Below are 25,095 nucleotides of genomic sequence, written 5' to 3' on the forward strand. Positions count from 1 at the left end.
CTGTAACAGTTGATTCACTAAGGTAACAGATAATTAATCTATTTGCGGTAATAACAGATAAATTATGACCTATAAATAGCGAACTATGCTATGCTTTCCATTGTCAAGAGAAAACACATCCACAGAGTAAAATCAGAACCATCTGACCTGCAGTGTGCCTCCAAATACCAGCCGTTGGGAAGCAGCTATTGGCCTCATGTCCTGTTTGTAGGCTCCCTTGATGCAACCGATTGACCACAAGGAATCACAATCTAGGACTAGACGGACATTTTGTGTGATCCCGCAGGGCTTGTATATTCTTACATTCCAAAGAAATATGGCATGTCCCTTCTCCTAACTAAGCATTTAGAATCTATAATGCTGTGAAAATCAGTATTTTTAACACACACTCCTACTCATATCTAACTGTATCCAGCAAAATCCATTTTGTATCACAGATAGGAAGAGTCAATTAAACTACACAGCTATAGCTACAGGTGTGTTACTGTAGCACCACCTTTCATGAAGATGTTAAATACAATACTTGGCTAAGAACACATCCACATCCTCCTCACACTATTACCAAAAATCTTCTACCTAGGGCATCACAGTAGTGATGGGGTTATTGTTTAGTAGCATCCGATATGGATAGCCTTCAGGCCAACTGAGATAACAACATCACACAACTCAAATAATGAATTCCCACTTAACAGGGCAGTGAGGGGGTCTTGGTTTCAGGTATCAAAGATACCTTTCTGGAAGGAGAAGATTTAATGACAGATGTCTTATTGCTTGAAAGCAATGTCTGAAAATAAATGAAGGCCTATTGTACTTCCTGAAGAAAGAACACCAGTAAACATCAGAGGCACTCAGTTCACCAAGGAGGTGCCACCTTGTTTTAATTTCATCAGTAAGTTTCCTTGCACTTCTAAGGCTACTTCCATGACAGTCAACACAGTTACGATAATGAGATGGTGAAACAGGACTCCTTCCAAGATCTGGTGGGACTGTCCTTTGACCTTATCAGGGAAAGAAAAAGATGGCAATGATGAAATGAAAATAGCCTTGGGAGAAAACATGCTCCTCTGTGACCTTTAGGGAATGTCAGTGCAACCCTATACATGTTTACTTTTGAGTAAACATGCATAAACCCCAAGTAAATAGATCTAGAAATGCAGCCAATACACTGACCTTTGTTCTGTAAAAATGGATACCCAGTGTTAACCAGCAGGTCCATATTAAAAAAAAAAAAAAACAACAACCACAGAAACAGCCAGAGCAAAACCAAATGGATGTCAACTATCGCTGTTTAAGAAACCTTTGATACTAGGATCTCCTGCCATTTTTTCCCAACTTATTCAGTACTCAGTTTAGTAACTGTTCATGAGACTGAATATGTGGTTTAAAGATCTATAGATATAATACTAAATACATATACTAGAATAAACAGGCTTCTAAATAAACCAGCTGTAAATGATTTTTTGAAAAGAAAGAAAGAGTCTATGCTAGATCTTGACTTATTAGGTGATGCCCACTGGAATTTGGGTAGAAATGTTGCTAGTTTTATTTAAAGTCAAAATCCACTGTTCTTATTTCTCTGCCCCTTGTATTGGCCTAGTCATAGAATCATAGAATAGTAGCCTACAAGACCACTGAGTCCAATCCCCTGCTCAATGCAGGTATCCAAGTCAAGTCCTAGTAGAAGAATTAACAAGACACTTACTATTGACAGAATTCATCAGCTATACTGGTGGCAGTATAGGCAGTCAGAAAAAGAATAGCAAATGTTGAAAATTGTCTCCCAAATTCAGTTTTATTTAGGTTGTTATGCAGGTCCTAACAATACAACCCACTGTAAAAGCTAGAAGCTGATCCCATTCAACATCATAAACAACTTTTACAGACTTTTTCTCCAGAACAGAAACAATGTACAAGACATTCATTATTGCTACTATGTTTAAAAACAAACAGACACATGAGATTTTAAAATGTACAAACAATTTAAAAGTTCCAGCAGATCATTAAATGCTGGATAAAATGAGGCTATTAACAGTATACAGTACATACTGTGGATTACTCCAAGTTAATGTTGACCAGAGGCTAACAAGTTACATTACTAGTTAAACTGGCATACATTCATACAGGTAGGGCTGCTAAGAGTCAAGTCATACTTCAAAACCCAAATGCTGAACTCATGTGTACACAAGTCTCCAAAGCGGAATTAATAAGAGGCAAACATCCAACGAAAGGATTCCGGTTTTATGGCAGAATACAAGAGTCATCTGAATTCTGAAGCAGTCCATGGCACTATTCCCTTTATCATTAAAAAAGAAAAGAGGGATCACTCATAAGTGCATAACCAAGAAACTGTCCTACTGTAGTCCAAACGAAAAGATTATTGAGAAACAGCTTGGTACTGGCATCAGCCACAGAATCCTTCTCCAGCTAAATAAAAATCAGCAGGCCTTGTGCTTCTCAGTTGTTCTCTTGTGAAACTGATGCTGCCTAGAGAGAAGAGAGAAATTATAATTTTATTGTCAAAACTTCAATTATTTCAAAGACCACTGAAGTCTCTGCAGTACAAAAGCTAGGACTGTATGGGTGAGAAAAAATAAGCAAATACTGCCCTCATGGCTCTCACATAACAATTCTCTGGTGGTTGGCCATGTGCTCAAGCCCTTTTAATTCCTGGAGGGGTGCAAGTAAAAATTTTTTATACCATTTAAATATCTCACTTCTTGGTCCAAACACTTCCAAGAAGCTTACAAAAGCTGTAAAATAAGGAATATCAATAAAACTATTTAAAGGAAGCAGAACAGCAAGGGATCTCAACAGAGCAGAGTAAAAGGATATAAATCCAAAGGGCCTAAAAGGGCTGGGCAAATTAAAGCCCCTATCCCAATTCACCCCCCACTCACTTCAAAAGGCTGGGAGAGATGGAGCAGGCTTGTTCTCTGTTGCTCCAGAGGGCAGGACTAGAACCAATGGGTGGAAATTGCAGGGAAGTAGATTTCAACTAAACACTAGGAGAAACTTCCTAATGGCAAGAGCTGAGACAGTGGAACCAGACTGCCTCAGGAAATGATGGGGTTCTCTCCTTCACTGGAGATAATTAAGCACAGGCTGGATGGCCGCCTCAGGGATGCAGTAGCTGGATTCTATGCCGCAGATCCTGGACTGAGCAGGGGGTTGGATTCAATGACCTCCAAGGTCCCTGTCATTCTATGATGATCTTAACATCTAAGCAGGCTCATGAAGGCGCTGATATAGAATCCACCACTACTATGAGTGTCTTCATTACAAGCTGTTCTAAAATGCCCCAAATTGATCTTTTGTTCTCATTTTATTGCACCGTTTAATACACTAGATATACTACGTCAGCCTTCCCCAGCCTGGTGCCCTTCAGATGTGTCATCTGCAACTATCATCATTTCCAGCCAGCATGCTAGTCACCAGGTTTTGGGAGGCTGCACTGCAAGTTCATAAAATAAAGGGCAGTGCAGGCCTTTCAAAACTGAAGGCCGAAAATGGCACATATTCCATTTTTTCCTGCCCATGGAGAGCTACAATATCAAGGACATGGATTCTAGCATAGGGCGGTATCCAATACTGCTGCTGCACCTCCGCTCATTCTGTTGCCCCCACAGGATCACCTGCTGATGCAACAGGAAACTAGTGCTTCCTAAAGCAACCCCAGCAACCCTCCGCGAGCTCCGCTGACTTGCCCTGTTCTGGAAACAAGTGTTTCAGCTAGCTTCCGGTTGCTTTAGGAACCACTAGATTCCTGTTGTTAGTGGTAGTTCCTGTGGGCAGTGTTGGATACTGCCCCTAGACTTTTTAATGACATGCTAGTTTGTCGTGTTCATACATTTTGTATTCGTCTTTCTTTTTAAATAATGACCTTTAGTCATTTTGATCCCTTAAGCAAATATAAAAAAATACCCTATTCCTAATATCCTAGAGCTCCTAGCCCTGCAACTTTTCCTTCCTTGTTTGCCCGGCTCTGTGGTTTATCAAGATCCAAATTGGGGTTGTTGGTGTGTGTGTGTTTGGGGGGGGGGGTTGCTGCTTCTCTTTCCCTTCCAAACAGCATGCCAGTCCACCGGCCCCTGCCATGGTCCCTGCTCATGAGAAGATTGACAACAAAAAAGGACACATATAGGAAGTGGAAAGAAGTCCAAGTAAGAAAGGAAGAGTACAGGCAGGTAGCACAGAATTGCAGGGATGGCGTCAGAAAGGCTAAAGCTGAGAACGAGCTGAGGTTAGCGAGGGATGCTAAAAACAACAAAAAGGCTTTCTTCAGCTACATGCATAGTAAAAGACTGAGGAAAGAAATGGTGGTTCAACTATTAAATAAGGATGGCAAAATGATAACAGATGACAAAGGAAAGGCAAGTGCTCAATTCCTACTTTGGCTCAGTCTTCTCCCGAAAGAGGGTCTATGACCCCACCCACTGGCAAAATCAAAGTACAGGCTGAAGGGGCAGGATTGCAGCTTGAGATTGAGAGGCATGTGGTCAAGGAACACCCAATTACTTTGAATGAGTTCAAATCTCCAGGGCCAGATGAACTGCATCCTACAGTAATAAAGGAACTGGCAGAAGAACTCTCAGAACCACTGTCTATTCTCTTTGAGAAATCATGGAGGACCGGGGAAGTGCCAGATGACTGGAGGAGGGCTAATGTTGTCCCTATCTTCAAAAAGGGTAAAAAGGAGGAATCTGGGAACTACAGACCAGTCAGTCTGACATCAATCCCTGGGAAAATTCTGGAGCAGATGATAAAGCAATCCATCTGTAAGCACCTTGAAAACAATGCAGTGATTGCTCGAAGCCAACATGGATTTGTCAAGAACAAATCCTGCCAGACAAATCCGATCTCGTTTTTTGATCAAATAACCTCCCTTGTGGATCGTGGGAATGCTGTAGACATCATATACCTCGACTTCAGCAAAGCTTTCGACAAATGCCCCATGATATCCTGATGAGCAAACTAACTCAAAGTGGGCTAGATGAAACAACGATCCGGTGGATCCACAGTTGGCTACAGAATCAGACTCAAAGATTCTCGGTGGGACTTTCTCAACCTGGGGAGAGGTAACGAGAGGGGTACCGCAGGGCTCAGTCCTGGGTCCAGTGCTTTTCAACATTTTTATGACTGACTTGGAGGAGGAGGTGCAGGGTATGCTGATCAAATTTGCAGATGACACAAAATTGGGCGGGATAGCTAATACTTTGGAAGACAGAAACAAAATTCAGAGTGATCTGGATAGACTGGAGCGCTGGGCAGAAAACAACAGAATGACATTTAATAGGGATAAATGCCAAGTTCTGCACCTAGGAAAAAGAAACCAAATGCACAGTTACAAGATGGGGGATACGTGGCTCAACAACACTACAAGCGAGAAGGATCTTGGAATTGTTGTCGATCACAAGCTGAATATGAGCCAACAATGTGATGGGGCTGCAAAAAAGGCAAATGCTATTTTGGGCTGCATTCATAGAAGCATCGCTTCCAAATCCCGGGAAGTACTAGTTCCCCTCTACTCAGCACTGGTTAGGCCTCATCTGGAGTACTGTGTCCAGTTCTGGGCACCACACTTTAAGAAGGATGCAGACAAACTGGAGAGGGTTCAGAGGAGGGCAACAAAGATGATCAGGGGACTGGAAACAAAGCCCTATGAAGAGAGACTGAAAGAACTGGGCATGTTTAGTCTTGAGAAGAGAAGACTGAGGGGAGATATGATAGCACTGTTCAAGTACTTGAAAGGTTGTCACAGAGAGGAAGGCTAGGATCTCTTCTCAATCATCCCAGAGTGCAGGACATGGAATAATGGGCTCAAGTTACAGGAAGCCAGATTCCGGCTGAACATCAGGAGAAACTTCCTGACTGTTAGAGCAATATGACAATGGAACCAGTTACTTAGGGAGGTCAGTGGGCTCTCCCACACTGCAGGCCTTCAAGACGAGGCTGGACAGCCATCTGTCAGGGATGCTCTGACTTGGATTCCTGCATTGAGCAGGGGGTTGGACTCGATGGCCTTGTAGGCCCCTTCCAATCCTACTATTCTATGATTCTATGAACGCTTCAGAAACCTAAACAATGTAGGGGACCTCTCTCACATGGTTCACTTGTTATAGTGATGTATGAGTGTGAGCCAAGAGCCAAATTCTTGCCTTAGAAAGGTTGCATAGTTAGAGCTAAAGGTTAGAGGCACAGTACAAATCTTTATACTTACATATGGAGTCCTTTCTCCAAACTGACTATAGAACGTCATTTTAACCCTTTGCTTGTGTCCAGTTCTTTGGTCAAAGGTATGGCAGGCTTCAAAAGGCGGACTGTACAAATGGAGACTAACAGCCGTTTCTGTATGACTTGGGTTCTCCACACGATGCAAACCAATGGAGTCTGCACATCGCAAGATACAAGAGCACAGGTTATGTACAAAACTTGCATAAACGAGCTATGTTCTGACACAATTCTACCCAAGATTTAGGATGTATTTTAACGTTTAAATTCCATTAAAAATCCAGGTGGACTATTTCATATTTATCTCCGTTCTTTCCAGCCATGCCAACCAACTACCGTCAATAGAATCTCCAGCTTATATCCTCTCTTTCTGTGTGGCAGCTTCCTGTATTATCGTGCGAAGAAGTTGATTTATTTAACTTTATTTGTACAGCTGCCCAACAACATAGGTTCTCTGAGTGACTTAAAGAATAAACGACAATACTGAAATATAATACCAAAACAGTAAAAAGCAGCGTAAGAACTGTTCCTTCCAGAAGCAAAACAATAACATAGATAACAATAAAAATACAAATCACAAATTAAGAAGCCCTGATTGTAAAAAAACAACAAAAAAAGTTATTTTTTAAAGTTTGGGTGAATAAAGAGGTCTTCACTTGGCACCGAAAAGACCATAAAGACGGCGCCAGGGGAACTTCTCTGGGAAGCTGTTCTACAGCTAGGGTGCCACTCTCAAGAGAGCTCTCTTGCTAGCAGCCACTTGCCTTACTTCATTTGGTGGGGGCACTCAGAGCAGGGTCTCCGAAGGATTGGGTAGGCATATGCAGGATAAGGCAATCTTTCAGGTAATCTGGTTCCAAGGTGTGAAGAGCTTTGAAGGTTAAAGCCAGCATTTAAATCGGGCCTGGAAGTAGAGTGGGAGCCAGCCAGTGCAGTCATAAAGCACTGGCATAATATGGTTGAAATGCCCGGTCCCAGTTAATAATCTTGCAGCTCTATCGTGGGCCAACTGCAGTTTCCAGACTGTTTTTAAAGGCAGCCCCATGTGCAACGCATCACAGTAGTCCAAATGGGAGATTACCAGAGCAGAGATAACTGCGGCCAAGATGTTCTGATAAAGAGATAAATGTCTTTGGGCAATAACATTTCAATTCATTTATGTGCATGTGTTTATTTTCGATTCCTCTCCAAACTGAGATGCCTGAGCCTGAAAACATGGCAGAGGTTCTAGTTCCTGGTGAGAGCTATATGCCAAGTATCAAACTCTCAATTCTTTCCCCAGGGAAATACAGAGATGATATTTTTCTCACCTGGCACACAACTCAAAATAACCAAGCAAGTTCAACTAAGGACAATTTTGCATGTGCAATTTTGACTTATTATACAGGCAGAGCAAGACTGTGAAGTTAAGGTGGAGGAAAAATAGTGCTCTTCCATTAGAAAGCTTGAACATCAGCTTTCCCTAACCTGATGCCTTCTAGATGTTTTGGGACTACAACTCCCAGGATTCTTGACTACTGACCATGCTGGCTAGGGCTGATGAGAGTAAAAGCCCAAAACATCTGGAGGGCACCAGGTTGCGTGAAGGTACCAGCCACCAGAAATTTAGTATGGAAAATCTAGGTATTGCTGCTATAAGTTGGACAATTTAAAATCAAATTTGATCAGAATTGGCTGAGCTATAGCAGTTTAAAGATTTTGCCTTGGAGTGTACTCTTCTCTTGTTTTTGTGACCACATAACTTATCTTCACTTTCTTATTTTGCCTGTTTGGATAATGCCAAACAATTCCAGGATATTATAAGGGTATCCCTCTCCACAGCCTGGTGAAAACCCATCATATATTTTTGTAAGTTACGAGGTGTTGAGGTCCCCATTTTAATCCATGGTGAGTGAAATACAGTCAAGTAGTGCACAGTCATCTGATTGTTCAGAAGCAGGTATGGATCCCAGCAACTGTTGCTGGAAGGTACACCAGTGGCAACCCTATACCAGCCTGAAATCCTGCATTTAAAACTGGGCCTTCTGCTTCTGTTTTAAATGCAGGATCACGACGACTCCCTTTTTCACCCACTTCCTTCTCCTCCTCCCCTTTCCCCCTCCTTCTCCCTGTATCTGAGTCTTCCATTAACTTTCATTGATCTCGCTCCTCTACTTGCCACTTTTCAAGGAGGGAACTCAAGCGGAACACAACAGGGTAATTTAATAGCTCATTATCTGCAATCTATTTAAAAGTGGAATAAAGGGCATTTAGTGCAGGAGAGGCCTTGGAGGTTCACGGTGTCATGTTAAGAGCCCGTGAACTTCCATGAAGGAGCAAACTCAGTCGCAAGATAAAAGTTCCGTGTGACGAAAGCCCAGGAAATGGTTCCTGCATTTAAAAAATGGCTGCAGTACAGCTAGAAAGATGTGGGGAGGAAAATGAGGGTGCTTCCAGATGAGCCTTTTATCCTCCAATCGACCTGACTCATTCATGGAATTTTATGGGTGGCCCTGATGTTGTCATCTTCCATCATTACCCTCCCACCATTTCTTCCATCTTTTTCCCTTTTTTTTTGCCTTGGAGTGTACTCTTCTCTTGTTTTTGTGACCACATAACTTATCTTCACTTTCTTATTTTGCCTGTTTGGATAATGCCAAACAATTCCAGGATATTATAAGGGTATCCCTCTCCACAGCCTGGTGAAAACCCATCATATATTTTTGTAAGTTACGAGGTGTTGAGGTCCCCATTTTAATCCATGGTGAGTGAAATACAGTCAAGTAGTGCACAGTCATCTGATTGTTCAGAAGCAGGTATGGATCCCAGCAACTGTTGCTGGAAGGTACACCAGTGGCAACCCTATACCAGCCTGAAATCCTGCATTTAAAACTGGGCCTTCTGCTTCTGTTTTAAATGCAGGATCACGACGACTCCCTTTTTCACCCACTTCCTTCTCCTCCTCCCCTTTCCCCCTCCTTCTCCCTGTATCTGAGTCTTCCATTAACTTTCATTGATCTCGCTCCTCTACTTGCCACTTTTCAAGGAGGGAACTCAAGCGGAACACAACAGGGTAATTTAATAGCTCATTATCTGCAATCTATTTAAAAGTGGAATAAAGGGCATTTAGTGCAGGAGAGGCCTTGGAGGTTCACGGTGTCATGTTAAGAGCCCGTGAACTTCCATGAAGGAGCAAACTCAGTCGCAAGATAAAAGTTCCGTGTGACGAAAGCCCAGGAAATGGTTCCTGCATTTAAAAAATGGCTGCAGTACAGCTAGAAAGATGTGGGGAGGAAAATGAGGGTGCTTCCAGATGAGCCTTTTATCCTCCAATCGACCTGACTCATTCATGGAATTTTATGGGTGGCCCTGATGTTGTCATCTTCCATCATTACCCTCCCACCATTTCTTCCATCTTTTTCCCTCCACAAAAAGTCCATTAAGGTGGAAACAACAGAATATCTGCACAATGTCTTTTGACTGGCAGCACCAGAATCCCTTTGTGAGTACTTTAAAGAAAGTAAGGCTGCAGTCAGGAAATCTCTTTATTTCAGGGGCGGGGCAGGAATGCACAAAGAGTGGGTTGTCCCAAGAATCCTTATTGGGGATTTGGTGTCCCCTGCACCCTGCAATCAGCAGCTCCTTTTGGCTCCCATTCAGTCCAATGGAGAAAAATTGCTCCCCATTAGTTTCAATATAGGGGACTAGTGAGGCTGTTGGTTTTCTGCCCAAATAATTACTTGTAGGTGGAATTCTGGGAAAGCTCCCCAGCCCTGTCTGGATAGATCAGGCAAAAATTAATTAGCTGGGTCTTACAAGTGTTTCAAAAAGCTGCACCTCTCGAATTTCTGTCTGGATGTACCCCCTGAACCCAGCATCAAGATGAAAAGGCAAAGTGTGGTTGCATGGAGCTTATTTCTAAACAAGCTTTTGTGAAACTGTACAGTTGTTATTGTTTATACAGAATAGGAAAGGTCTGAGTGGATTTATATTTTTAGTGGTAGGCTGAACTCTGTCTCCTACTTTCAAGAAATTATTTCCTTCCTGCAAAAGACGCTTCATTTTTTCTGCGTTTTTCACACAGAAAAGAAGAATTTTGACAAAATTAATCATTGGGGAGGGTGGAGAGGGCTCATTTACCTTTGAAATGTAGGAGGCGGCAGAGGGGTCTTCTGTCTGGGTTTTCCTTATGCTGTTTATGTTTAAAAAGGTCCACGTGCTGTTGCAGCACCATGGGGCTCCGAGCAGAGAAGCTTTTAGCTGGCAACCCTTCCTGGAGTGCCCAGAAGACCACGTGATGTCACAGTCTTTGGAGCATTCAAGAACTGCTGCTGGGCTGAAAGCTTCTAGGCAAAGAGCCCTGCGCTGCTTTAAGTGAGAACAAGGCTTTTATGATGTTACGGGAAATGGACTGGAGTAGCATCATCAGGGCCGGTGCCAGACTTTAATGGGCCCTCAGCATGGTGATGCTCCTGCCCAGCAGCAACCTGGTCCCTGGTGGTGGTGGTGATGCTGCTGCTGCTTCGCCCATCGGAGCCCCTGCTTGCTGATGTGGCACCAGTCACTCATCTCACCCCTTTCTCCCTGCCAATGTCTTTTAGCCAGTGGTGGCCGGCAGCAGTGCTGATTACAGGAGCCAAGCGACTGCATGGTCCTATTTTGTGGCAGGCAGCCGTCATGTTAGATCTGAAGACACAATGCCCAATGTCCGGCACTGCACCTTGGGTAATCTAATATGGTGGCCACCCACTGCGGAGTGGAGCCATGTACCATCTTGGCTCCCACAACCTCCAGGGAGGAGGGGTGATGTGAATGACTGGGGGCGGGGGCAGCAAAAAGCAGCAGGTTTGGTGACAGCTGCATGGTCACCCCCTGGGTGGGGGGTCTTTCTGGCAACAAGGGCTGCAACAGGCCACTTTGAACCCCAGGGCCTTTGGCAGATGCCTGACCATGCCAACCTCTTGCACTGGCCCGGCTTGCAGTTAATACTCCTAATCATAAGGAGGAAGCGACATGGGCTATTAGGGAAACAGGAAAGGTACATAGGACTAAATCTACAACTTACAGAAACATCCCCCTGTGCCCTGGTTGCTGTTTTTTTTTCAACTAACACACCTCAAGAACTTTCACTGTTTAATTGCAATGGGGCTAAAAATGTTAAACGCGCCAGGTAAAGACGGTTTATCTATGAGGTACAAAATGAAAATGGTTTACCATTAATATAGGCACACTGATTTTCCTTCAAAACCCTTTCCGATTTCTTCAGCATCTCACCAGCCCCCTTTTTGCCAGGCCATTCAAAGAGCGTTTCCTTTAGATTTCCTTGAAGGATCTTCATTAAGCAGTGTGAATCTGTGTGATCATGGATGCTGCTATATATACACACACAAAACACATAAAGTCAGCAGGATAGATGCCTCTATAGTACATGTAGTACAAACATAACGTGCCATAACATGACTATTACAATCTATTATAAGAGAAATATTACTACATGCACCATTCTATAGTGCCCTAAGCAAGTGGGATAAAGCTTAACTCAAACTGAAAATGTTTTCTGGTTTAAAGGAAAAGGGAAGGGTAGTGGCAGAAGAGTTTAGCAAATACGCTACAATGCCACCGATGAATAATGCTATCTATTATTTGGCATGGCAAGTTGTGCCTTAGGTAGTTCAATTAACCCAGGGGTAGGTAACCCAGTTGCCTCCACATGTTTTGGAAAGCAACTCCCATAATCCCCGACCAGTGGCCATGCTGGCTAGGGTTGATGGAGGTTGTACTCCAATATATCTGCAAGCCACCAGGTTGCCTATCCTTGAATTAAACATTAGCACAATGTCCCAAAGGCATTTACCTAGAAGGCAGACTTGGTCTGTATCAAAAGAGCCATTTTGACCAGCAAATGTACTACTGCATTAGAAGCTGCAAACAGGAAAAATAGCAAAACAGTGCTGCAAATAAAAGGTACCAATAAGTATTGGGTGGGTGGGGTGGGGGGCTTGAACAAAGATGCTGCTGGCTAGTACTGTGCCACTAGTCCACAGCAATCACCAGGAGAATTGACACTGTCCCTGGGTTGCTTGTGAGTCTCAGGATTGTTGAGTCAGCCTGCCTGATACTTATAAACCACCTCTCAGCCTGGAAGCTCCCTTACAGACTGAATCTGAACTTAATTCTGTTCAAGGTCATAACTGATGAGATCTATCTAGCTATCTATCTGAAAATGTGTTTGGCTTTGGGATCCAAGTCTATAACAAAAAAAAACACGCTCCTTCCAGACACAAGTTTCTTATTTAATTTTTAAAAAAACAGTGATCAGAGAATGTGTGCAGACGATAGTTAGCCCTTGAAAATACATGTCACGGTGTTCTGTTTGTCTGCCTGTTACCAGCTAAGTTTTGGAGTAGGAAAGAAATGCCACGTTGCCACTCCCATTTCAGATGGAGCGTAATCCTTGGCTATCCTGTCCTGCTTGTGAGACAAATGAAAACAAGCTGTGGTCTTTTATTTTTAAAGCAGCTATTTGTCACAAACCACCATACACTAGGGAGAAGCTACAAGAGCCAATGGCCAGGTTTTGACTCGATGGCGCTATGGGAATGAGAACTGGGCCAACCTTGCACCGTCAATTCTCCTCCTCTGGCATAGCCACAAGGAGGAGATTGGAAGCATCCATCTCCTGGTTTAAACTAATCAGAGGTTCTCCTTATGATCAGACCAGGGGCTTCATCACACGGAGCTTTTATCGTGTGATGGAGATTGCTCCTTCGCGGAAGTTTGCGGGCTCTTTACATGACGCCGCGAACCTCCAAGGCATCTCCTGCACTGAACGCCCTTTGTTCCGTTTTTAAAGAGATCGCAGATAATGAGCTATCAGATTACCCCGTCGTGTGCCGCTTGAGTTCCCTCCGTGAAAAGAGTTAAAGCGGCAAGAAGAGGAGCGAGATAAACAAAAGATAATGGAAGACTCAGATACGGGGAGAAGGGAAGGGGGGAAGGGGGTGCGTGTAAAGGGAGTCTGTGGTGATCCTGCATTTAAAACCGAAGCAGAAAGCCCCGTTTTAAATGCAGGATTTCAGGCTGGTGCAGAAATGCCCTGGGAACCCTGGTTATCTTAAAACAGGGATGGGCAAATTTGGAGGGGTGGGAGGCAATACTGGAGCCTTGGAGTCCTCCAGAGGCTGCACCCCTACCCTGCTGCAGCCACAACCAGAAGTGGCAGTGGTGCATGGGGAGCACATACTTTGTTTCCCAGGAGATACGTGGCCCCCAAACAGAGTCACAAGGAATCTGGTGACACAGCAGCAGTGGGAGCCATGCCGCAGTGGCAGCCATGCCGCAGTGGCAGAGGACCCAGTGGGGACAGCAAAACTCCTGCAGGGGGGCGTATGTGGCTTGTAGGACACATATTGCCCACCTCCGATTTAAACCATGGTTTGCTGCAACAAGCCAGAATCATAAGCCATGGGTTGATGCTGGCTTGTTTCAATAAATCATAATTTAATGGTAATTTATCATTGTCAGACATAACAAACTCTCTAAACAAAATGGAGGGGGTGCTGCCAGTCTCCTTGCTGCTGTGCCAGAAGAGGAGGGCGGATTCAGTGGTGTAGGTAGAGCTGAAACTTGCAACCAAAGTCCAGGGGCCCCTTAGCCCAGGGCCCCCAAAATGACCACCCAGAGAGTGAAAAGTGCAGAAGCAAACGCCGTTTTATTTCTGAAGTCATGAAGTTGCTATGATTTAAGTGAATTTAAAGTGCAAAACTGCACAGGCGTGGAGGTGTGGTGTTTTTTTTTAATTTGAGTTGGCAAAACTTCTAATATACAAGGAATGTAGAAGTAGTTGTAAAGCATGGAATGGTGGCAGGGGTAGAGGTGGGAAAGAGAAAAGTTAGTTGTGCAGTTCCCAACTAAAGTAATACACATGGGCTGAATCTACACATAGCAGTTATACCGTTATCATACTATTTTCAAAACTATTGGTGCCCACTGGTGTCATGTGTACCAGTAGTTATGATAATGGTATGATAACGGTATAACTGCTATGTGTAGATTCACCCATGGCTATCTAAAGGGGGTGGGTGGGATAAGATAATTAAGTCCAGGGTCTAAAATGACCTCGCTGCACCACTGGGGGAACACATGAACCTGAGCCTCATATAGGCTTATTCCTGTAGTGCTAAACTATGGCCCAGCACTATGTTCAAACTGAGTCACTGTCTTGCTGTGTTGGAATAAGTGGTGATCTTATGCCAGGCCCACCAAGTCAAATGCAATCCCACAGTCCCATACTGTGGCCTGCAACAGATCCCTCCTTTTGTTTTTGTTTTGCAGTTCCAAACAGGCAAATAATCTCCCTAAAATTAAAAGGCTAACATACATTAGAAACATTCTATCCCAGCCAAGTTCCTGTTGTGCTAATTTTCTACATGCAAGGAGTTGTTTTTATGAGGGGAAGCATTCACAACTGTGCTTCCTCTGCTTGTCTGACGTCGCAGAGTCTGCTCTACTACCTCATTCTGCTGTATCTGTAGACCAAGCCATAATTGTAGCTCTTTGGACACATGTTTATGAATCTCACACTGTAAACAGGGGTCGCAGGCAATTATGCCAGTCTTAAAAGTGACTTAGGAGTTCAAGGCTGGTAACAGAACTGTTATTAGAAGACACTGTTTTTGTTTTCCTGAGGGCCCAAAGCTTAAATCAGACATTAGCTACACTTCAGAGAGCTAGCACATGTCTGGGAACCACAGCTGGAGGAAAAAGCAGCTGGGGGGACGGAAGGGTTAAGAAAGCCCCCACCTACAACTTTTCTCTCACAAATCAATTCTCCCCTACAGCTTTGCAGAATGCAGCAGAGAAGCAATGGCCTCAGTTTCCCAGACCCCTGTCTGCCACTGAACATGTAGTAAGCGCTTATCCCAAATGAAGGGGCAGTTTTATTCACTCCTCATCCGCTGGGCGCTGAAAAAAGAAAAGGAACTTTTCTCTCTCTTACAATCCTCAGAGCCGCTGAGCATCACATCACAAGATATGACAGCAACATGTGTACTTGCATTGGCTGAGCTGTTGCTAGAGGCAGTTCAGGGCACCTTTTTGCCTAAAGGGCAACAGTTGTTTCAGGATTCAACCCCACCTCTGTAGGTGCAGAGAGGCTACTAAACACAAAATAATTGCTATATTAGACCAGTTCATTTGATCACCGTGGCTTGTTTAAGTTGTGGCACATGCCAGGTGCCCTTTGCCTAATTACCCAGCGAGTTGGAGCTTGTTCTGTTGTCCAAACCCAGGCAGCATGGCTTGCTGGAGGGGGAAACAGCTCACAAATAACCCATTGGCTGTTGTTGGGTTATTTAAGGGTTGTTCCCCCTCAAACAAACCATCCCACCTGGGTTCAGACAGGATGACAAGCCATGGCTGGGTGAGTAATTAGGCTAATGGTAATCGATATGTGCCACAGCTCAAACAAGCCACTGTGGCTTGTTTAAGCCAAGGTGATCGTGTGACCCAGGTCATGATGTTCTCCAGAGTTGCCAAGGGTATTTGGGACAATTATTGATGGTCTCAGGTCACTAGATTTCATAAAAATGGGGTGAAGAGGAACTCTCTATCACTTCATAGGCAGACCTAGCACAATGCTCCTTCAGTCAAACACTGAGACTATCATACATAGAGCGCCTGGAGCAACAAAAAACCTACCACCATTGTAAGAAAGCACAAAGAAGGACATCACCAAGTGGCTCTACAGCAGCTTGTTCTGACAAAGAGGATTTACATTCCTCAAACTCTGCAGTGTCTCTTTTGCAGAGGCCAGAAATAAAACGACATATAGATTTTATACCCCTGACCATTGGCCATGCTGGCTAGGGCTTATGGGAGTTGTAGTCCAAAACATCCAGGGAGCACCAGGTTGCCTACCCTTCTAGCATATAACAAGAAATAGCCCCCCAAAGCTATCTAACTCCATAAATGTAGTGGGGGGGGGAACCACACGCGTGCGCGCGCATGTTTTGATTTGGTAGCTGGCAGGAGAAATGCATCAGTGACCACAGTCATAGGCTGTATGTCTATGAATGGGTCTGTTTTTACTTCAGCAACTGTGCTGTGCCCCCTCCCGCCACCTCCCATGCTGTCTAGGGCTGATGGGAGTTGCAGGCCAAAACATCTAGAGGGCCACAGGTTTCCCACCCCTGCCATAGGGCATTCAGTCAAATTGGTACAGATGCAACGTATTGTACAGTTTTATTCATATCCTTCAAAGAAGTAAATCTATATGTCTATCTATCTTAAACCACTAACCTGCCATGACCTTCTCCCCAGCATAAGATCATCAGGTTGAACTTTCCATTTCCTTTATCCACAAGATTTCTTGTGTATCTGAAACAATAAGAAGCAAGGTTCTCTTTTTAGGATCTATAATTAAAAAGCAGAAACAGATGTCAACAGCACAACTCTCGAGCAGTATATTCTACAAAAAAAAAAAAAGTAACAGCAACAACCATTTTTAGTCTTCTATCCTCCTCCCCACCATTCCCTAGTGAGCCTTATCACGGCACTACTCAATGGACTTGCATTCTTTTGAACCATGAACACCTATTGTCTACATGTATCTTGATATCAATGCATCTGAGTATTATTAATGTATGTGAAGTGCTCTGAACACTCTGGGTTGCATCCAGAGAGAAACATGCATAACCGGGCTAGTGGAAGCCAACTTCCCCATCCCCTCATCCCTCGGCAACCCTCTGAACAGGCTTCCCCAAGGGGGGACACTGCTGAATGGAGTGCACCTGCTCCTGGAAAGTGCCTCCACCTGATTTTTGGGGATCCCCCCTCTCCCCCCAGCCCCCATGCCACAGTCAATCTCATTCAGGAGGGCCCCCCACCCCTGAGGCTCTGGGAAGTTTGGGGGGGCTGCTAGGGAGGAAGAGGAGTCAGGATTCCGTCCTCTATATTTTATCTTTTAATAGATACTTTGATCTTTTCCAGGAACTCTTTCATATATAAGGAGGGATCCAACAGGATCAAACCAAAGGTCAATAGGAACTGACTTTTATATAGAGCTGTATAGCACTATACAAGGCTGCAATGTAGCTGACAGTTCAATCCCATTGCTTGCAGACTTTGCTTTAGGTTATACAACACGCCCAAACATTATACATACATATTGACTGAACTGCAAAGAGCCATGCAACACGTTGTGTGTGCCCAAGGCATGTATTTCTCAAAGAGCAGCCCTTAGAGCCTCATGGAAAATCATTTGTCCCCATAAGTTTAAAATTCCAAAGCTGATTGTGATATAGCATAGTGGTCTACCATTCAGAGGGAAAGGGTCAAAATCCCACCAGCCATTATTCTGAAGTATCTATTTCTATTGCTATAGTTTCAAGAATTGTGAAATAGTTCAAATGGATAGAACTGACTTTGGGGATAGGATGGATGATGTTTAAAATTTGCAGAGATGGAAAGCAAAGAGAATATTTGAAAAATTTCCAGCTACTCTGCAAATGAAATTCAGCAGCAAGGCCTAGATATATAGACTATAAATGGAAAGGCACAATGCAACCCAAATACTTGTTGGATGAGGTAATTTCTGCAATGAAACCACAACTGCAGAATCTCACTAACAAGGAAGTTAGCGAATATATTCTTATACGATTTTCTGATTATCTTAAAAACCACTGTTCTGCGTGAGATAAATATAGGCTGAGGGATAGAATGTGTGTTTGTGTGCGAGAAAGACAGAGATGGAAGTAACTCCCTGATAAAAAGCCAACTTCATAGGGAATTCTGCCAAACAAGATAAGAACAAACTAGAGTACCAAGGGCAAGTGTTGCACAAGAATCCAAGAATAGGAATTCTTTGGATAAAAAAATGACAGATAAAAGGATTACTGCACACAGAAATTTTATAAAAAACCCAACCTGAACAGAAACACCTGTAGTACATTTAAACCAAAGCCTGCCTCTTAAATTGGTATGGGTAAACACACCCTGCTAAAATATTTTCAACAGACAGTGGTATGTCTCTTTTAAATATTAGCAGGTGTATGCATACAGATTTGGACCAGTGCACAATGCAAACATGACGGCAATTTTGCAAACTAGAATTGTTATCAGAGGATTACAAGGAGATCTTTCCAAATAACAAACAGAAGACTGAAACTCCAGAAAGCCACTGACGTGCAACAATGCCTTTCCCAAGACATTGCAACTGAGTCTATGTTTGTTAGAGAACACCATAGCTTGAAACACCTAGAAAAATAAAGACTGGCTTTTATTTCTTGGCCATTTGTTTGTGTTATCTAACATTATGCAGCACAAGCTCACACTTGGGGGAATGCGTATGGGGGCCTTTAAAGTCGATTCCCTCTTCTAGCTGATGGAGGCAGCCTGCCCCTTGCGCGTCACAGTGGTGGGTTTCGAGCCTGTCATTCGCCCAGCCAGCGACTGGGGGCTTTAAAGGGCTCCTCCGGTTTCAGCAAGGCTCTCTGCGGGGCAGTCTATGAACCAGAGGGGTGGGCAGGCGTTAGGTTTGCACGGTCTACTTTGCAGAACCCCAAGATCCACCAACCGGAGCCAGGCGCAAAAGAGCGGCTCAGCAGGAAGGGGGCACACAGAAATGAGGAACAAGGAAACTGCGAGCCACCAGCCTCCGCTGCTCCGAGCACGTACTCGCCCTCGGAATTTATTTCCAGTACCAGACCTGGAGCTCACACACAAACCCTGTTGCACTCTCGTCCACTCCTGTTTCCTCCCCTACCCCAGCTTTCTTGTTTTCAGCAGCCTAGTGTCGGGGTAGAGGGAAAGGGGCTTTTCACTGTTGCTTTTGCTCAGCCTTTGAGAGTTGAAGCCCTTGCTGATCTCCTGCAAATCACCTGGAGCTCTACCCGCAGAACCTGAACCACCTTTCGCCTGTCCTTGAGCTAGACATCGCCCTGCCAACGCCCCTCTATCAACGATTATAGAAACACAGAAACAAGTTCCAGCCCGCGGCTCGGGCAATGGTTTATCTCGATCCAGCTCTCATTGGCTCGAGACTTCGGGGGTGTTGCTAAAAGGCAGCCGTGATTGGCTGTCAGGTCCCTGCCCTCTTACTACGTCTAAACCTCCTTCATTGCGTGGCATTTCAGAGAAGCCCGGAGATATGGGGGAGGGGGGGGAGGGACACTGGGCAAGGAAAGTGCCCGTAGGATGTGCTGCTCTTGGGATCTGGCAGGGCTACTATCTATTTCCAAGAGAATGGAAGCACACGGGGAGGCGCGGGGAGGAAACATCTGACCGCTTTATTTGCTACAGCCAACACCGTGTAAACCAGGGCTAGGCAACAGAGTGCTCTGCAGATGTTTTGGACTAGAACTCCCACAAACTATTTTGCTGGTTTGGTTATCAGCCTCTTAATGAATTGCCTATTTGCATGCCTTTGTGTTGCTGTATGCCCTCTCCTCCAAAGTAATGCTACTAATATACTAGTAGTGTATTTGTTACTAGTACAAAGTAACACACTAATAATTTAGAGGCCACAAAAAAGGTATGCCAAAGCAGCAGGGGAAAGGGACGAGCCCTGACATGGGATGGGAAAATAGCTACTTTAGCTTCCACTAAAAAGAAATTCGAAGACACTAGCAATGGATTATTAAACAGGAACATATCGTGGGATAAGGTACAAGTTGTGCCACCAACAATTATCAGATCGTACAACGCAAATGTTGATCTGGATGAAACTTTAGAACCCACTCTTTTACCTTTCTTTAACCGCTATGAATAAAAGGATGCTTTAAATGTTAAGGGATAATGGACAGCTGATTAACTCAGACAAGCAGCTGAGTGTGCAGCCATTTCAGTAAGGCAGCTCTCCAGGCTGCTTTGGTGATTTTCACCACATCATTACAGACTGGGGGAGACAGATCTGCATGAAATGTCCATACCCATATACTGCAGGGGCATATACACCCAAGATTGTTTGATGAGGGTTATTTATCCCCTAACTAACACTGTTCAGCTACTCAGAATGAATACAAGGTTCCTGTAGCCACAGTTGCATGCAAGCAATGTCTTGCCAAGTTAAGGTAAGATAATATGTGGAGTGCCCTGAGACAGGGGTGGACAGAAGGTTGGTCTCCAGATGCTTTCAATTTCAACTCCCAGAATCCTCTGCCAGCATGGCCAATAGTCAGGAATGTTGTGAGTTGAAGTCCAAAACATCTGGAGATCTACTTTCTCCCCACCTCTACCCCAAGATAATACATGGAGTGCTTTCAGTACTCTAAGGGCGCAATCCTATCCAGATTGGCGGCTGCCTCCAAACTTGGAGGCAACTGCCTATCCAAAGCAGGGCAGGAGAAGCATGGAGGGGATCCTTCCCTCTGTGCTTCTCCTGCCCTGCAGTTTTGGCTAGACAGCTGATTGCGGCTGTCTAGCTGCGGGAGGACGGAGTGGGGGAGGAAGCTGCTGACACATTGGATGTGTCGTACAGGCATTTCTGCCCTCCCCACCCCAGAACACCCCCAGCCACACTCCTTTTCACCCGCTCCGCACTCCTCTTGCGAGCACAGAGGACAGGGCTATTCCGCACTGCCTCCAAGGCAGCGTGGAATTGGGCGGAGGTTGGTTCCTGGATAACACATTATCCTATGGCGATCTAGCCGCTGTCTAGAGGCCATAGGATTGCTCCCTAAATCTCTATATAAATGCAACATAATATTTCTTTCCACTTACCAGGTTGTTACAGATCAACAAGTACGTAGAGCCATGAAATTATACATTTCCACTTGGTCAGGATGATAAAAGAGCAGTTTAATGAGCCTGTGCAGTGTATTTATTATTTATCTGAGCTCATCCTTCCTCATATTCATTGAGGATGATAAAAGAGCAGTTTAATGAGCCTGTGCAGTGTATTTATTATTTATCTGAGCTCATCCTTCCTCATATTCATTGAGGATGATGAAAGAGCATCCAGTGATAGATTAATTTATTTATAACCTGCCTTCCTTTTTTAAAGAGAAAAACTTAGAAAAAACAAAGGGAATTTTTATCCACATTTCCAAAAGCATGCTCCTGAGTAAGAACCAGTTAAAATGCCTGATCAGCTCAATGGGTGCTGATGAAAAAAAAAAAAAGTAATTGCTGCATGGTTTGGGACTCATGCTGCCGAACTAGGGTTGGATCCAAGATCTGTCTTCTGCAAGAGAAAGGGCTCTGCTAATGGAAAGTCCCTCCACTCCCCTCTACACCACAGACCCTGTTCAGCAGGGTCTCCTGACTCTGTGTAGCATTTTCAGGGGGCTGGAGGCAGTACTGTAGTGGCAAATTCAGAAGTGCAGGGTCCCTTCATGACAGTCACAGTCACACCCCCTCGCAGCCATTCCCCCTTCTAAAATTATACAACCTTGTAAAATTAAACAATACAAATGAGCTTTCAGACACTTTGTTTGGAGTATCTGGTCACCCTAATTCAGAATTATTGTCCATTTGAAAAGAAAACACACACACACAAAAGTCATGTCCAGCAACTTGCTAGAAAATATTATTTGGTTGATCACAGAATCATAGAATAGTAGGTCTGGAAGGAGCCTATAAGACTATCGAGTCCAACCCCCTGCTCAATGCAGGAATCCAAGTCAAAGCATCCCTGAGAGATGGCTGTCCAGCTTCAACTTGAATGCCTCCAGCATGGACTAAAAAGGTTAGTCCTTTTGAATTCAAGAAACATGTAGTAATAATAATAATATAGTATATGTATTATTATTAAGAGCCATTGCAACCAGGTGTGAAGCAATGCCCCATTAAAATAAAAAGAACTTAGTCCGCAGTGACGCACAACTCCTTTAAGGCTGCAACCCTATACACACTTATTTGGGAGTAAATTCCATTGAACCTAATGGTACTTAATTCTAAATAGACACGTAGGATTGCCCTACAAGGCTACAAGCATAGAAGTCCGAATCAGCCCCTTGTCAGTAGCCACGGATGTAGGCAAAATACACTTGAGTGGTGGGCTAGGAACAGAGTTTTACTGCAGATATAAGAAACTTACATCTCAAGGTAAGCTGGCTGAGGTCAGCATCACTTGCAGGAGGAGGAAGATAGGAAAGTAGAGGGAGGAGACAAGGAAAAGGCAGAAGGACCTCTCAGAGATCCCCTCCCACCTTACTCATATTAACCCTTCAAGTTCAGGTTAAGTGACTCATGGCCCTAATCCCTCCAACGTGTACTCCACTGAACACATTGGGACTTACTTCTGAGTAAACAAGCCAAGGATCCTACTGTCAACCAGAGGGGTGGGATCCAACCCCAGGCCCCCTCCTGCACCTTGAAGGACTAACTTGATGTGCAAACAGACAGCAGGTGAAAACTTTTCACTGCGTGGTACTAAAACATGATCCCCTGCTAACGTTTGCACATCAAGCCCCCTAGGATCCTCTCCCACACACAGCGAGCCCCTCGCACAAGCAGGAGCAGCCGGCAATGGCGGCAGCAGCGCCCCCCTCCCCCCCGCTCCTGCCGTGGCCCGCAGCAGCGGCCCGGAATGGGTGGCCGGTGCTGCAGGATGACGAGGGCAGCGCCAGGCGCGTAGGCAAGGAGCGGGGTCGGGCAGCAGGGTGGGGGAAAGGTCAGGAAGCCGAGCGGCTGGCTGGGGACGGTCGAGTTGCGAGGCATGGTGGCTGCTCAGGCGGGGAAGGCGGGGAAGCCGAGGGCCGAGGAGGAGAATAGGGGGGGCCGAGAGGGGGCTGCAGAGCTCCCTCTCTCACCCCCTTTGTCTGGCTGGCTCTGCGTGGTGGGCGACAGCCGCCAGCCGTCCGCGCTCCCTTCCCCTGCTCCTTCCTCCTCCCGCGGCGTCTGCCCCTGGGGCAGCAGCAGGGCTGGGAGCCAGCTGGGAGCCAGAGCCAAGAAAAGTGCAGCAGCAAAGCCCCAATGCCCCCCCCCCCGCACTACACCGCCTGCTGGAGGGGTTGCAGCGGGAAGGAGGTGGCCAGGGAAGTACACGTCCATCACCACCGTCGATCCAGCATAAGTCTGGATCCAACCCGTCATGTAGATTGGTCTGCTGGATTGTGTGGAGCGCCCACTGCCAGGTCTGAGAGGGGTGCGCGCCGATTCCTTCCCATGCAGTCCAGCAGACCCCCATGGAAAGGGAAATCAGACCTTCTTGCATTGATGTAGATCCTCAACTACATAGCAGGTCCCACTGACTGAACATTTGAACCGGGCTCTGTTCAACAGCATGGATTATTAATCAGGCCTCTGTTATTCTTCATTGTTCTTCAGTTATTTGGTGATTAACGGAAAATGCAAGGTGGTAGTCCTGTGTTATGTGGCGTAAGATTTAGAACTGCACTCAGCAGCCACATTAATTCCTCCCCCACTCCCAAATGGGGAAATTCATGCTTTAACATACTGTTTTAGGCTGTCTCCAGATTTCTCCAATAGGCATTTTGGTTCCATCTCAAACCACGGGCTATTTTTGTGTGTGTGCGTGCGGACAAACTCTTGGCAAAACACCCGAGTTGCAAGATAAACGAGGCGATCAACGTTTAACAGATTTAACACCTAGTAAACTGGATGCAGAAACAGGGCGAGGAGGTTAGAGCACGAGCAATGGGAATCCACAGTATGCCAGCGACAAAAGCGGGACAAAACTAGCAAGAGCTGCTAGGGCACAAAAGCCAGACATTCGAGCTCCGAGTTCGAGCCTCGGCACGGGCGCCTTGAACTCGACTTGCGGGCATCCCTGGTGGTATAGCGAAAGGGCTGCCAATGCTGCGCGCGGAAGTCGCTGCTGCTGCTGCTTCCAGACGCGGCTTTTATCCTGCACTCGCCCTACCTCATTCAAGGAATTCTTACGGGGCTCCTCAGCCCATAGCCCTCCCGTAGCTACTTCCGTCTTTTTTCTTCTTGCAAGAAAAAAACAACCTCTGTTAAAGAAGATGGAGCAGCTGCACGATGCCTTTTGATCGCTGAAGCCAGGAGTCCCCCTCCGTCTGGAATCGGCATTAACACACACACAGAGGACGCGCTTACTTCCCTGGAGACTAGGCTACGTATGCTACAGTAATAAACTAACTAGCGCCATACCCTATGCTCGTCGAGGCGTTTATTCGGGTGAACTGGTCCCCGTAGATTTCCCACTGAATTTACCTGAACTGCTCGAACTGAGCATATTTGGTCCACTCCTCCGGGTTGCTCTCGTAGGATTCCATTAAGGTTTGCACTTCTGCCACATTGACTTTGTCTCCAGAAAACAACTGATGCAGGATCTGGATCAGCTCCTCCAGTGTCTGCGCTTTCCACATTTCTGTCTGCACGGGATGATCCATAGCGGACTTCTGCCACACCACTTACCGAGCAGAACCGCTCCGACTCGGACAATGAAAGCTTCCTCCCGCGCACCGCGGAGAAAAAAGGCGTTTGCTTCGACGCCGGCGGCTTCTCTTGGCTCTATTTATCCCCTAGGGTTAGAATGGGAATGTACCAAGTGTCCAAGGAGGGAAGAGGGAGGTACCACTAAGCCGCTTTAGCTAGCGATAGGCTCCTGCGGCACGCTGGAGGCACGGACACCCCCCGCGTCAACGCGGCATACTTCACGAGCTGCTTTTTCCAAAGCCCCTCGCGCTTCCAAAATGAGGCATCTGTGCCTGCCCCCCGCTCGTTGCCTCCCCGCCTCGTTTCTGAAGGGGCCTTGAGTGATTCGCCACTATAGCTGTACAGCTCAAAGGCTCTACTTTATATACTCAACGGGGGGTGAAAGTTAGGAATCCTGAACGAGCCCAATTTAATCTGCAACCCACCAGCACGACGTATCCAAGTTGTGCAACCATTCCCTCACTTTGCCTTGCCACCACAGTAGCTTCACAAGCAAGGCAGTGGGGGCAGTTTTTAAAATCAGTT

The 25,095-nt window shown here is 45.4% G+C and overlaps 1 protein-coding gene across 1 annotated transcript; it reads right to left on the minus strand.

The window, feature by feature from the left end:
- Positions 1-854: 854 nt before the first annotated feature.
- CDO1 (cysteine dioxygenase type 1) lies at positions 855-24,622 on the minus strand. Its single transcript, XM_084833908.1, has 5 exons — positions 24,346-24,622; positions 16,507-16,584; positions 11,422-11,579; positions 6,218-6,387; positions 855-2,484 (listed from the first exon to the last, which is right to left on the minus strand). The coding sequence occupies exons 1-5, from the start codon at positions 24,522-24,524 to the stop codon at positions 2,455-2,457; spliced, it is 615 nt and encodes a 204-aa protein (XP_084690034.1). The 5' UTR covers positions 24,525-24,622; the 3' UTR covers positions 855-2,454.
- Positions 24,623-25,095: the final 473 nt, after the last annotated feature.

Source organism: Heloderma suspectum, chromosome 2, assembly GCF_057233095.1.
Source record: "Heloderma suspectum isolate Gila_16-S chromosome 2, 16-S_ref, whole genome shotgun sequence".
Taxonomy (NCBI): domain Eukaryota; kingdom Metazoa; phylum Chordata; class Lepidosauria; order Squamata; family Helodermatidae; genus Heloderma; species Heloderma suspectum.